This window comes from Mobula hypostoma, chromosome 28 (genome assembly GCF_963921235.1).
Source record: "Mobula hypostoma chromosome 28, sMobHyp1.1, whole genome shotgun sequence".
Lineage (NCBI taxonomy): Eukaryota > Metazoa > Chordata > Chondrichthyes > Myliobatiformes > Myliobatidae > Mobula > Mobula hypostoma.
The window spans coordinates 37383457-37396778 of record NC_086124.1 but is presented as its reverse complement, the minus strand read 5'-3'; the positions used below and the strand labels follow the sequence as shown (position 1 = coordinate 37396778).

At 49.4% G+C, this 13322-nt stretch overlaps 1 protein-coding gene across 7 annotated transcripts; it reads right to left on the bottom strand.

The window, feature by feature from the left end:
- Nucleotides 1–773: 773 nt before the first annotated feature.
- Nucleotides 774–8498, bottom strand: LOC134338856 (zinc finger protein 628-like). Of its 7 annotated transcripts, none has more exons than XM_063035004.1 (3): nt 8298–8350; nt 6368–6458; nt 774–4444 (listed from the first exon to the last, which is right to left on the bottom strand). In XM_063035004.1, exon 3 carries the CDS (start codon nt 4410–4412, stop codon nt 2556–2558), a length of 1857 nt encoding a protein of 618 aa, XP_062891074.1. In that variant the 5' UTR covers nt 4413–4444; nt 6368–6458; nt 8298–8350; the 3' UTR covers nt 774–2555. The 7 variants fall into 7 exon arrangements, with proteins under 7 accessions (XP_062891074.1, XP_062891075.1, XP_062891071.1 ...); XM_063035005.1 differs by having other exon boundaries at nt 774–4441; XM_063035001.1 differs by having other exon boundaries at nt 777–4444; nt 6359–6458; nt 8298–8347.
- Between the last annotated feature and the right edge of the window lie 4824 nt (nt 8499–13322).

Genomic DNA, 13322 nt, shown 5'->3' with positions numbered 1-13322 from the left:
TGGAGGGAGATGCTGAGTGCAAACAGCAGAGGGAAGAGAGAGAGCGGGGATAGAAGGGGAGGTGGTGTGGGAGAGTGGGGAAAAGATGTAGAGGCAAGGGATTAAAAATTGAGGAAGAAAGTGGGGTAGAAATAGAAAGGTTTGGAGAGAGGAGTGGGGTTGAAGAGGCGAGTAGAGAAATGGGGGATGCAGCTCCACTTTATTCCTGACTTTATAGTTAACGTACTGACAATGAAGGTAAGCATGCTGTATGCTTTCTTTACCATCCAGTTTACATAGTAGCCACTTTACGTGAACAGTGGACTTGGACTCCAAGATACATCAACACTGTTAAGTGTCCTGCCATTAACTGTGTCCTGTGCCTTTATATTTGATCTCCCAAAGGGCAACACTTGGCCAGATTAAATTCCGTTTGCCATTTCTGCACCCATCTTTCCAATTGATATACCATAAGAAACACTTAAAATCTGTTGACAGCTGAACGAGATCCCAGCATGTCCAGACCAAGTTCCATCATCAGGGTCCCCCACCATCTTGGCTATGCTCTCTTACTTCTACTACCAGAAAGACCCACACTACCAGGTTCAGGAACAGTTATTACCACTCAGCCATCAGGTTCTTGAACCACAGGGATGACCTCACTCAACCCAACACAACCTATTGCCTCTCTTTTCAATGACTCATCTCATGTTCCCGATATGTATTGCATTTTTTTTTTGCATTTGCAGTTTGTCTTCTGCTGTTTGCCATCTTGTGTGCAGTCTTTTGTTGATTCTGTTGTGTTTCTTCATATTTACTGTGAATGTCCACAAAAAAAAGGAACCTCAGGGTTGCATATGACATACATGTACTTTAAGAATAAATTTACTTTGAACCTTGAAATTACCAATGTGTTGGACTTTCCAAGTTTCAGGTCATGGAAGGGTGAATGCCATGGTATTTGATAGCATCCCGTCAGCAGTTAATGTACAAATTTCAAAGTAACCACATGCAGAATATTTATTAACACCAGTTCAAGAAATCATTTTGCGTACCTAGTGTTGAATTCAGTATTTTTTTTTACAGATATTAAATTACGAGACACAAGGAAGTGCCCAATCTGTACAAGGGGGCTTGCCTCGTTGCCGCAGGAGCTGTAGGAAAATGAGGCCAGATCCCCCATCTTGATAACAGTCACAGCCTTGTGATTTCCTCTCAAGTGAACCGCCCCATGCCAGTTCTGGGACCCACACAGTTGTGTCGTTGATTAACTGTTTCTTTTTACACACATATACAGGATCAAATTAGTAAATTTACACATGCATATTTTATATATATATATATATATATATAGATATATATATATATATATTACACACACACACACACACACACAGGGTTATCTGCTGTCCCAAGCATATCCCTTAAATTTTCCACCCAGCATGCCTCCCCACCCCCACCCCCACTGCAATGACTCTTGGTGGGGAAAAGAGTGTGCTGTCGCCCTGCAACCAGCTCCCCCTGCCAGGGTTACTGCAGCGGTCCACTGCTGTGCCCCACACTGCCACCCTGGCAGTAAGAGGCTGGTCAATGCATCACCACAAACTCCGCAGCTCCATCCTGCCAACACAAATGGGTCACACCCTGGCAGCACAGGCCAGAAAATAAATTTCACCCTCCTCCCTCCCCAGCAATGCAAACCTAGGTCACTGCAAAGGATGGGATGGCTCTGCACTGCCTCGCTGGCTGTGGGCAGTGACCAACGCAAACAGCTCTCCACATCCCCCCCGCCCCCACTGAGTCCACTGAACTGCCAATGCTGGAAAAAGATGACTGCAACGTCAAATGGTGTCCCTTAGCAACCGCCCCCCCCCCACCTCCTGGTGATAAAGTTCAGCAATGCAACACCCAAGTGCCTCCATTCCTTCCTACAACTGTGAATTCAAGTCAGTACAATGCCAAGAAGACTCCAAAGAACCTCCTGGTGTTTGAAAGGGAAATCCAGTGTAGCCCTCCGGTGGTGGAAACAGGATGCTAGGCAGTGCAGCATCGAATCATCTCTGCCACACCCTCTCACTGGGGAAGAAAGTCACTTCAAGGCCCTTTCGGAGGTGGAAATCCACGAATACAATCCACAGATGACTCCAGTGGTGCCTTCCAATGTTTCAAAAAGGCAACTACAACCGTATCCCCAAAGTGCTTCTAGATGGTGGAAGCCAAGCAACACAAACCAGAAATGACTGCAGTGGAGCCCACCGGGGGTGGAAACAGCTTCAAAGCCCCTCCTGTTGGTGGATGCAACATACTGCAACAATGACGCATTGCCACAGTGCCCCTAGTGGTAGAAACAAGTCACTACAACATCGAGATAGCTCCAAAGCTCCTCCTGGTGGTAGAAAGCCATCACTTCAACTCCAAGATGAATCTCGTGGTTTAAACGACCTGCACATCTCCTCGTGACAGACGCCAGGCAATGCAACATCGGGACAACCTGCATCTCCTTCCAACATCTGAAGCAGGGCACTGGCAAAGGGATGATTCCCCCCACCTGAGGGTAGGGGGGGGTGACCCCCTTCTCAGAATGTCTGCACTAGCTGGATGGTGGGGAGGGCCTGAACAGTGTGGATGATCTGCACAGCTGGCACCCCCTGCAACGTCTGGATTGTCTGCAGGGTCTGGATGTTAGGCAGGGCCTGTGCGGCTGGTTCGACAGATGGGGCAGCAGCAGAACCACTGGCCACCGCTGGCGGTCCCGGGGCGTGGGTGCGGAGATGGCGTTGAAGATAGGAGGCCATGACAAAGGACTTGCCACAGGCACCGCAGACATAAGGGCGCTCAGCGGAGTGAGTGCGACGGTGCAGCAGGAGGTTAGAGGAGTGAGTGAAGGCTCGACCACAGTCAGGGCAGCGGTACGGCCGCTCGCCGGTGTGAGTGCGCTGGTGCTGACGAAGGTTAGAGGACTGGGCAAAGGCCTTGCCACAGAGCGGGCAGGGGTAGGGCCTTTCACCGGTGTGGACGTGCCGGTGCCGGGAAAGACTGGACGAGTTCTTGAAGGCCTTGCCACACTCGCCGCAGGCGTAGGGCCGCTCCCCAGAGTGCTGGCGGAGGTGGTACTGGTAGTGAGAGGACCACTTGAAGGCCAGCGGGCACAGGGTGCACTGGAATGCCCGCAGCCCCGTGTGGACCCGCTGGTGGACTGCCAACAGTGAGGAACGCTTGAAGGCCTTGCCACACTCCTGACACTCATAGGGGCGCTCGCCAGTGTGGCCCCTTAAGTGATAACGCAGGCCTGAAGAACCCCGGAATGCCTTGCCACACTCCGGGCACTTATAGGGCCGCTCACCAGAGGAAGGGGGCTGTGGCTGTGGGGGAGCTGAGATGGGGGTCTCATCGGCAGTGGAGGAGGAGGAGGAGGAGGAGGGGAGGTAGGCAGTGCAGGTGACTTCAGCTTCAGCCCCAGCCAAAGGGGGCTCACCAGTGTGCACCCGCTGGTGGGCCAGGAGGGCGGGAAGCCGGGAGAATGCCCGTTCGCAAAGGCCACACTGATAGGGGGCTGACCCTCCCCCCTCCTCCCCTTCATCCTCTTCTTCTGCCCCCACATCTTCCTCCTCGAGAGTCCGGCCCCCCTCCGGAGAACACGTCGGGACAAGAGAGAGTTGGTCCTCTCCTGCAGCAGAAGGTGGCGGATGGGGAGGTGAAATGGGGGTGGACGGGTCAGCTGGAGTGGGGTGAGCAGGAGGGGGAGGTTCAGGGAAAACGTGGGGTTGGGTCCGCCGGGGTGGCGATTGGGCCCGCTGAGACGAGTGAGTGCGGCGGTGCAGCAGGAGGTTGGAGGAGTGAGTGAAGGCTCGACCACAGTCAGGGCAGCGGTACGGCCGCTCGCCGGTGTGAGTGCGCTGGTGCTGACGAAGGTTGGCAGACTGGGCGAAGGCCTTGCCGCAGAGCGGGCAGGGGTAGGGCCTTTCACCGGTGTGGACGTGCCGGTGCCGGGAGAGACTGGACGAGTTCTTGAAGGCCTTGCCACACTCGCCGCAGGCATAGGGCCGCTCCCCAGAGTGCTGGCGGAGGTGGTACTGGTAGTGGGAGGACCACTTGAAGGCCAGCGGGCACAGGGTGCACTGGAATGCCCGCAGCCCCGTGTGCACACTTTGATGGACTGCAAGCAGTGACGAGCGCTTGAAGGCCTTGCCACACTCCTGGCACTTGTAGGGGCGCTCGCCAGTGTGGCCCCGCTGGTGGTAGAGCAGAGCCGATGACCCCTTGAAGGCCTTGCCACACTCAGAGCACTTGTAAGGCCGCTCACCAGTGTGACTGCGCTGGTGGTGGGCCAATCGCGATGACCACTTGAAGGCCTTGCCGCACTCCAGGCACTGGTAAGGCTGCTCCGGCCTGGGGAGCGGGTCCTGCCGCACCCCCACCTCACTGTCCGCCATCAAGGAGTCTCCGGGCTTCCGTCCTTCCCCTGCTGAGGAAACAGAAGTGAGCCAGTCAGGTGGGAATAGGACACCACGAGGGACACAACTTGCTGCCATCTTTCATGGTGTCAGACCTATAGAAATTTAGAACCTTAGAACCTTGAACTTCATAATTTCAGAACTTCAGCATTTGGAACACTAAAGCTTTGGAACTTGGGAACTTTTGACCTCACAATCTACCTCGTCGTGACCTTTGCACCTTATTGTCAGCCTGCACTGCCCTTCCTCTGCAACTGTAACACTTCATTCTGCACTCTGTTATTGCTTTCCCTTGTTCTACCTCAGTGCTCTGTGTACCTGATCTGTATGAACAGTAGGCAAGACAAGATTTAACCAGTTCCTCAGTACATGTGACAGTAATGATCAAATACCCAGATGACACAGAACTAAAAATAAGGAGGCAATATTCATAGTGAAGCTGGTTATCAAGGATCATAAGAGCGATCTTGATTGGCTAGGAAAACGGGCCAAGATTCAAAAGGATTTCAATATAAAAAAGCGTGAGGTGATGGATTTTGGAAAATCTAACCAGCATAAGGCTTGTATTATGAATAGTGTAATGGGTTAAAGGTAGACAATGTGGTGCAGAAAGCAATTGGCACGCTGGCCTCCATCAGTCAGTACAGGAGCTGGGATGTTATGTTGCGATTGTATAAGGCGTTGGTGAGGACGCAGTTGCGAGTATTGTGTATAATTCCGGAGGCCCTGCTGTAAGAAAGATGCCATTAAGCTAGAAAGAGTACAAAGGAGATTTACGAGGACTTTGCTGGGTCTCAAGGGACTGAGTTATAGAGAAAGATTGAGCAGGATGGTATTTTATTCCCAACTGAGGGGTAGGAGTTCAAAGACTCCTGATCACAGGTAGACAGGGCAGTGAAGATGACATGTGGCACACTGACCTTCAGTCAGGGGACAGAGTACAGGAGCTGGGACGTTATTTTACAGTTATACAAGATGTTGGTGAAGCTGTATTTGGTGCAGTGTGTAATTCGTACAGTCGAGGAGGAAGTTCAGGAAGACCCACACAATGTTTTAGCTGCTTCCCCCCTACCATCAGATTTCTGAACCCATGAACACTACCTCAATATTCCTCTTTACATTGCACTAATGTGTCTACACTGAGGACCCCGCCAATTGGAAAATGACCTCTTCTAATTATTGCCATCAAGGAGGAGCCTGAAGACCTACACTCAACATACTGGGAACAACTTCTTCCCCTCCACCATCAGATTCCTGAATGCTCCATGAACAACAGCACCTCACTATTTTAGCTGTTCTGTGCACTATTAAAAGATGAAGAACTATATTTATTATTGAAATTTATAGTCAATTGCACCATACTGCTGCCACAAAACAACAAATTACATATTGAGGTAAAAGTCTAAAGCAACACACATTTGCAGAGAGTGCAAGAGGTTCACCAGGTTGCCGTCAGGATTAGAGGGCATGAGCTACAATGAGAGGGTGGATAAGCCTGGGCTGATTTCTCTGGAGCAGTAGAGACTGAAGTGAGACCTGACAGAGGTTTATGAAGAACTGGAGAGCATAGGTTTAAGGAGAGAGGGGAAGAGAAATTTAATAGGGTCCCGAGGGACAACTCTTTCTCCCAGAGGGTGGTCTGTCTATGGAATGAATGCCCAGAAGAAATACAGTAACATTTAAAAAGCACTTGTACAGCAAATGGGTCTAACACAGGGAGATAGGAATCCCGGTTGTCATGGACAGGATGGACCGCATGGTTTGTTTCCATGCTGTAGGACTTCATGGTTTCTGGAGGGAGCTTCCAGACGAGGTGGTAAAAGCAGATACCACCTGTTTAAGAGGCACATGAACAGAGACTTGAACAGGCACAGGAGGGAATTGGCCGCTGATTGTCCACCCCTCCACACATAATTGGCCATTACCTCACTCACCCGTTCCCCTGCTCAATTGGCTGTGGCCCAGCCTCCCAAGCGTGGCGATTGGACAGTGGGCTGACCAAGGTCCAATCACGATGACCAGTTCCTGAAAAGACAATGATTGGGAGGAAGTGCGTGGTTGGATAAGGAGCGAGTGACGGGTGAGTTTGGAGGGGTGGGGGAGATGAGAGGGAGACAGGGTTGAGGGCAGAAGAAGGGATGGTTTCGGGGAAGAAAGAGAGTAGTAGACAGGAGGGGGAGGTGTAGGTTAGAGGGGTGGAAAATGGTTTGAGAAGTAAGAGGGAGAATGGGCAGACAAGGTGAAGGGTGGGTTGGAGAAGGGAGAGAAGCAGAGAGAAGGTGTAGAGACCTTTTGAGGGAGTGGAGAGGGCGAGGAAGAACAGGTACAGAGGGAGGGTGGAGGGCTTCAGGAAAAGGAGACAGAATAAGACCAGTAATTGAGGGGAAGGGAGAGGGGGAGGACAGGGGTGAATGGAGAATTTGAGAGGGAGAGTGAGAGACGAGGTTAAGAATTGGATTGAGAAGAAGAGAGGGTTTGAGAGAATGGGAGGAGGGGAGGCTAACAAGGGAGAGAGAGGTGAAGAGAAGTCTGATGGGGCAGGTTTAGGTGAGGAGGAAGTATTGGTTTGAGGAGAGGGAGGAGAGATAGTGAGGATGAGGGGTGAAGAGTTGGTCTGAGATGGAGAAGAGGGTGCAGGAGGAGAGGTTGATGAGAAGGGAGAGAGGAGTGACGAGAAAAGTTTAGGGGAGGAGGGGTAATGAGGAGGAAGAGGGTATGAAGGGAGAGTTTGAGGGGTGCAGTTACCTTGTGAGGCAGAAGGGGAGTTTGAAGAGGGAGAGACGGGTTATGGGAGAGGTTTAAAGGGAGGAGATGGTTTAGGGGTAGGAGGGATGATTGGGTGGAGGATGGGTTTGAAGAGTCAGGGGTAGGGTTGAAGTGACTGGAGGGTGGGTCTAATGGGAGGCGGAAGGGTTTGAGGGGAGGAGGGTAGTGTTTGAGAGAAAGTCAGGGATAGAGACTGGGAGTAACTAAGTTTTAAGGGAAGGAGTGATTGGAGGTCTGGTTTAATGGAAGGAGGAAGAAGAGGGCTTGAGGGAGTTTTGAAATGGAGGGAGGGACATGGGGTACTGAGAGGTGAAGGTGACAGTTTGAGTTATTGAATAGACTTACATCCTTCATATACATGAGGAGTAAGAATCTTTACGTTACATCTCCGTCTAAATGTGCAATTATAGTAATTTATAATAAATATTAGGATGGTCAATAAAACATAGAAATACAGTTGTATCAGCATGAATTAATCAGTCTGATGGCCTGGTGGAAGAAGCCTGTTGCTCCTGGCTTTTATGCTGCGGTACCCTTCCCAATGGTAGCAGCTGGAAGAGTTTGTGGTTGGGGTGGCTTCACCTGTCCTGAATAGTGGTAAATTCCCCTCTAGGAGGGAGGACTGATTTGAAGAGACAGGGGTAGTTTAATGGAAAGAGTGAAAGTTTGAAGGGAGGAGGAGGGATGTAATTGAAGGGGAGTCTGGAAAGTTCGAGGGGGAGGGTTTGAGCGCCAGCCCCCATAGAGCAACCACTTCCTGTGGAGAAGGCGCCGCCTCCTGCGGAGGGGGTGATGCCCCTTTAAGGGAAGTGTCCGCCCCTTTCAGACGGGGTGCTACTGCCCCTTTAAGAGAGTAACCGTTACCCGCTTCCTCTCCCCAACCCCCTCCCCCTCCCGCTCCCGCTCCCGCTCTCCAGCCCGACCGTTGCCCATCCCCGAATCTCGCTGACGCGGCTGCGCGGAACTCTCCCGTCGCCCCGGCAACCACGGTTACTGCCCCCCCCGTCTCCCACCTCGCCCCCTCCCCCTGGACACGCTAACCAACGGACGCCGCTCGCGCGCGCGCCCACCCCCTCCCCCCCGGGTTTCCTCACCCACCGACGCGTGAGGCCAAACACCAGCCGGAGCTCTTGCTGCGTCACCGTTCTGCCCCGGGCGCTCGGGACGGTGACGTTATATCGACCCACCTCCTCCCCCTCCCGCTATTGGTTGGCGTGCCAAACATCTCCCTCTTTATTGGTCGGCACATTTCTACCTCCACCCTCGAACCGCGCTCTCCTCCTTTCGCTGGCTCAGGAGCAGCGGCTCGCCCGACATTCCGCAATCCGTTTCGCGCAGAGGCGCAAGCCATATCCAATTGGGTTCGAGTGATTGCAGTCCATATCCAATCGGATTCGCGCAGTTTTGCCCTCGTCCAATCGGGTTCGCGTAGCTTTCGTCCCTCTGCCTGAACAGATTCGCTGAAAAATCACAGGTCTTATCCAATCAGTATCTGCACGGACATCCTCGTTTTTGTCCAATTGGAATTCGCGTAGGTCAGCCTTTGTCCAATCGGGTCCCACCTAGGAGCAAGACGGCGACCAATCAGTAGCTTTCATGCGTTGGCAGTCTTCAGGCTCCTCTGTCTCCTCCCTGATGGTAGCAATGAGAAGAATTCGGTGAAGCCCCGCAATAATGGATGCCACCTTCTTGTGGCACCAGCCCTGGATGCAACACTACCACTTATAACATTCTATTGTATTGAACCGTTTCAAAGTAAAGATTATTGTGAAAGTATATATACGTCTGAGATTCATTTTCCTGTGGGCATACTCAGCAAACCTATAAAGTAGTAACTATAACAAGATCAATGAAAGATAACCAGAGTGCAGAAGGCAACAAACAATGCAAATGCAAATATAAAGAAATAGCAATAAATAATGAGAACATGAGATAATGAGCTAAAGAGTCCTTAAAGACCATAACATAGAGGAGCAGAATTAGGCCATTTGGCTCATTATGTCCGCTCCGGCATTTCATCATGGCCAATCAATTTCTCTCAGCCCCAGTTTCCTGCCTTCTCTCTGTAACCCCTGATGGCCCAACTAATCAACTTCCACCTTAAAGATACGCAATGACTTGGCCTCCACAGTTGCCTATAAGACCATAAGATATAGGAGCAGAAGTAGGCCATTCGGCCCATCGAGTCTGCTCTGCCATTCAATCATGGGCTGATCCAATTCTTCCAGTCATCCCCACTCCCCTGCCTTCTCCCCACACCCTTTGATGCCCTGGCTAATCAAGAACCTATCTATCTCTGCCTTAAACACACCCAATGACTTGGCCTCCACAGTCGCTCATGGCAACAAATTCCACAGACTTACCACCCTCTGACTAATTTCTCTTCATCTCTGTTCTAAATGGACGTCCTTCAATCCTGAAGTTGTGCTCTCTTGTCCTGGACACCCCTACCATGGGAAATAACTTTGCCATATCCAATCTGTTCAGGCCTTTTAACATTTGGAATGTTTCTATGAGCTCCCCCCTCATTCTCCTGAACTCCAGGGAATACAGCCCAAGAGCTGCCAAACGTTTCTCATACGGTAACCCCTTCATTCCTGGAATCATTCTCGTGAATCTTCTCTGAACCCTTTCCAGTGTCAATTCTTTCTGAAATAAGGAGCCCAGAACTGTACACAATACTCCCAAGTGTGGTCTCATAAGTGCCTTATAGAGCCTCAACATCACAATCCTGCTCTTAATTCTATATCTCTAGAAATGAATGCCAAAATTGCATTTGCCTTCTTCACCACCGACTCAACCCAGAAGTTAACCTTTAGGGTATCCTGCACAAGAACTCCCAAGTCCCTTTGCATCTCTGCATTCTGAATTCTCTCCCCATCTAAATAATAGTCTGCTTGTTTATTTCTTCCACCAAAGTGCAGGACCATACACTTTCCAACACTGTATTTCATTTGCCACTTCTTTGCCTATTCCCCTAAACTATCTAAGTCTCTCTGCAGGCTCTCTGTTTTCTCAACACTATCTGCTCCTCCACCTATCTTTGTATCATCGGCAAATTTAGCCACAAATCCATTGATCCCATAGTCCAAATCATTGATATACATCGTAAAAAGCAGCGGCTCCAACACCAACCCCTGTGGAACTCCACTGGTGACCGGCAGCCACCCAGAATAGGTTCCCTTTATTCCCACTCTCTGTTTTCTGCCAACCAGCCAATGCTCCACCCATGCTAGTAACTTCCCTGTAATTCCATGGGCTCTTATCTTGCTAGGCAACCTCATGCACAGCACCTTGTCAAAAGCCTTCTGAAAATCCAAGTACACCACATCCACTGCATCTTTTTTGTCTACTCTGCTTGTAACTTCCTCAAAGAACTGCAGTAGGTTAGTCAGGCAGGATTTTCCTTTCAGGAAACCATGCTGCCTTTGGCCTATCTTGTCATGTGCCTCCAGGTACACCACAATCTCATCCCTAACAATCAATTCCAACAACTTCCCAACAACTAATATCAGGCTAACAAGTCTATAGTTTCCTTTCTGCTGCCTCCCACCCTTCTTAAATAGTGGAGTAACATTTGCAGTTTTCCAGTCATCCGGTACAATCCCAGAATCTATCGATTCTTGAAAGATCATTGTTAATGCCTCCGCAGTCTCTCCAGCTACTTCCTTCAGAATCCGAGGGTGCATTCCATCAGGTCCAGGAGATTTATCCACCCTCAGACCATTAAGCTTCCTGAGCACCTTCTCAGTTGTAATTTTCACTGCACTTCACTTCCCTGGTACTCTTGAATTTCCGGTACACTGCAGATGACTTCCACTGTGGGAACAAATTCCACATATTCAGCACTCCCTGGCTAAATTAATTCCTCTTGATTTCACTTCAGAAAGAATACCCCTCTTACTAAGTTTGTGTCCTATGTTCTTAACACCACCCCTCCACCATAGGACACATTCACTGTATAGGTTTCAATGAGGTCACCTTCACCCCTCATTCTTCTGAATTGCACAGTGAGTAGAAACCCAGATACCCTCAAATGCTCTTCATATGGCAAGCCTTTCAATCCTGGATAATTGATGGGGCAAGTGAGTGTATTTATCCCCTTTTATTCAAGAGCCTGATGGTTGAGGGGTAGTAACTATTCCTGAGCTTGGTGGTGTGAGTCCTGAGGTTCTTGTACCTTCTGCTGATGGCAGCAGCAAGAAGGGATGGGGGTCTCTAACGATGGGTGCCATTTCCCGTGACCGCGTTTCATGTAGATGTGCTCCATTTAGAATAGTCACCTTATGTAGAAGCTCCCCTCTGCCAAGTGTCACTTATGGATATAATATCAATCTATGCATATAATCAGATTCAGGTTTAATATTACTGGCATATGTTGTGAAATTTGGTGAAATATAAGCTAACTTATGTACCTATATTCTTTTTTTTTTGTTATTGTGCTCTTTATCTTATTGTGTTTTTTTGTTTGGCATCGGATGTGGAATAACAATTATTCAGTTGTCCTTTACACTTGTGTATTGGAATGACATTAAATAATTTTTAAATCTTGAATCTTAAAGAGATTCATCAGATGCTGGAAATCCAGAGTAGCACACAGAAAATACTGGAACTCAGCAGGTCAGGCAGCATCTATGGTGGGGAATAAACAGCTGACTTTTTGGACCGAGAACCTACCCCTCCATAGATGGTGCCTGATCTGCTGAGTTCCTCTAGCATTTTATGCATGTCACACACCTACCAGCATTTTGTGTGTGAATCAGTTTGTAGTGTTAGGTTTCACCTTATCATGCAAAATCCTGGCAGAGCAGAGCTGCATCCAAAGCTTTAGCTGGAATTGCGGGGTTTTTTTTCGCTCTGTAGGTTGTACTTCTTGTAGAGATGCTCATGAACTTACCTGGATCAGGTCAAAGATTGGTAGGTTCAAAGTTCAAAGTAAAAGTATTATCGAAGTACATACTTGTCACCATATACTAACTTGAGATTTCTAGCTCGTCCATGATGTGGCATGTTGTATGACATGGCTATGATTGTTATTGGCAAAATTTTCTACAGAAGAGGTTTGCCATTTCAGATGCCGAGTGTCCCCAGCCATTCTCAATACTCTTCAGAGATTTTCTGCCTAGTGTCTGTGGTCACATAAATAGCTGCTCATGTGACCATCCACCACCTGCTCCCGTGGCTTCACGTGACCCTGATCTGGAGGCTAAGCAGGGGCTACACCTTGCCCAAGGGTGACCTGCAGGCTAGCGGCGGGAAGTGCCTTACACCTCCTTTGGTAGAGATGTATCTCCACCCTGCAACCCTGTCTTGTGGGCATTCACAGTAAATACAAGAAAATCAACAGAGTCAATGAAAAGCTGCACACAACAAAAGCAGACAAACAACCAGCGTGCAAAGGATAACAAACTGTTCAAATACAAAAAGAAACAAAAACAAAATAATAATGAATGAATAAGCAATAAATATTGACAACATGAGTTGAAGAGTCATTGAAAGTGAGTCCGTAGGTTGTAGGATCAGTGTTGGGGTGAGTGAAGTTATCCTCTCTGTGTAATAACTGTTCCTGAACCTAGAGGTGTGAAACCCAATGCTCCTGTCCCCCTTCCTGATGGTAGCAGTTAAAAAAAGAGATGACACAAGATGCACTTTGGGAGGTGAAATGTAAAGGGTCAGGGCACAGTTAATGCCAGGACCCATAACAGTGTTGATGCACTGAGGGATTTCAGGTCCAAGTCCTCAGCTCCATGAAAAAGACCGCACAAGTAGACAGGGCAGTAAAGAAGACATACAACACGTGTGCCTTCATCGGCCATGGTGTTGAGTACAAGAGTTGGGAAGTCACGTTGCAGCCACATAAAATTCTGGTCAAACACTCAGAGTGTTGTGTGAAGCTCTGGTCTCCCCGTTACGGGAAGGGTTTGGAGAGGGTGCAGAAGAGGTTCACCAGGGTGCTGCCTGGATTAGAGGGCATGAGCTACAAGGAGAGGTCTGACAAACTGGGGTTGTTTTCTCTGGAGCGATGGAGGCTGAGGGGCTCCTTGTGTGGCCTCCTGTATATTGGTGAGACCCGACATAGATTAGGAGACCGCTTAGCCGAGCACCTACGCTCTGTCCAACAGA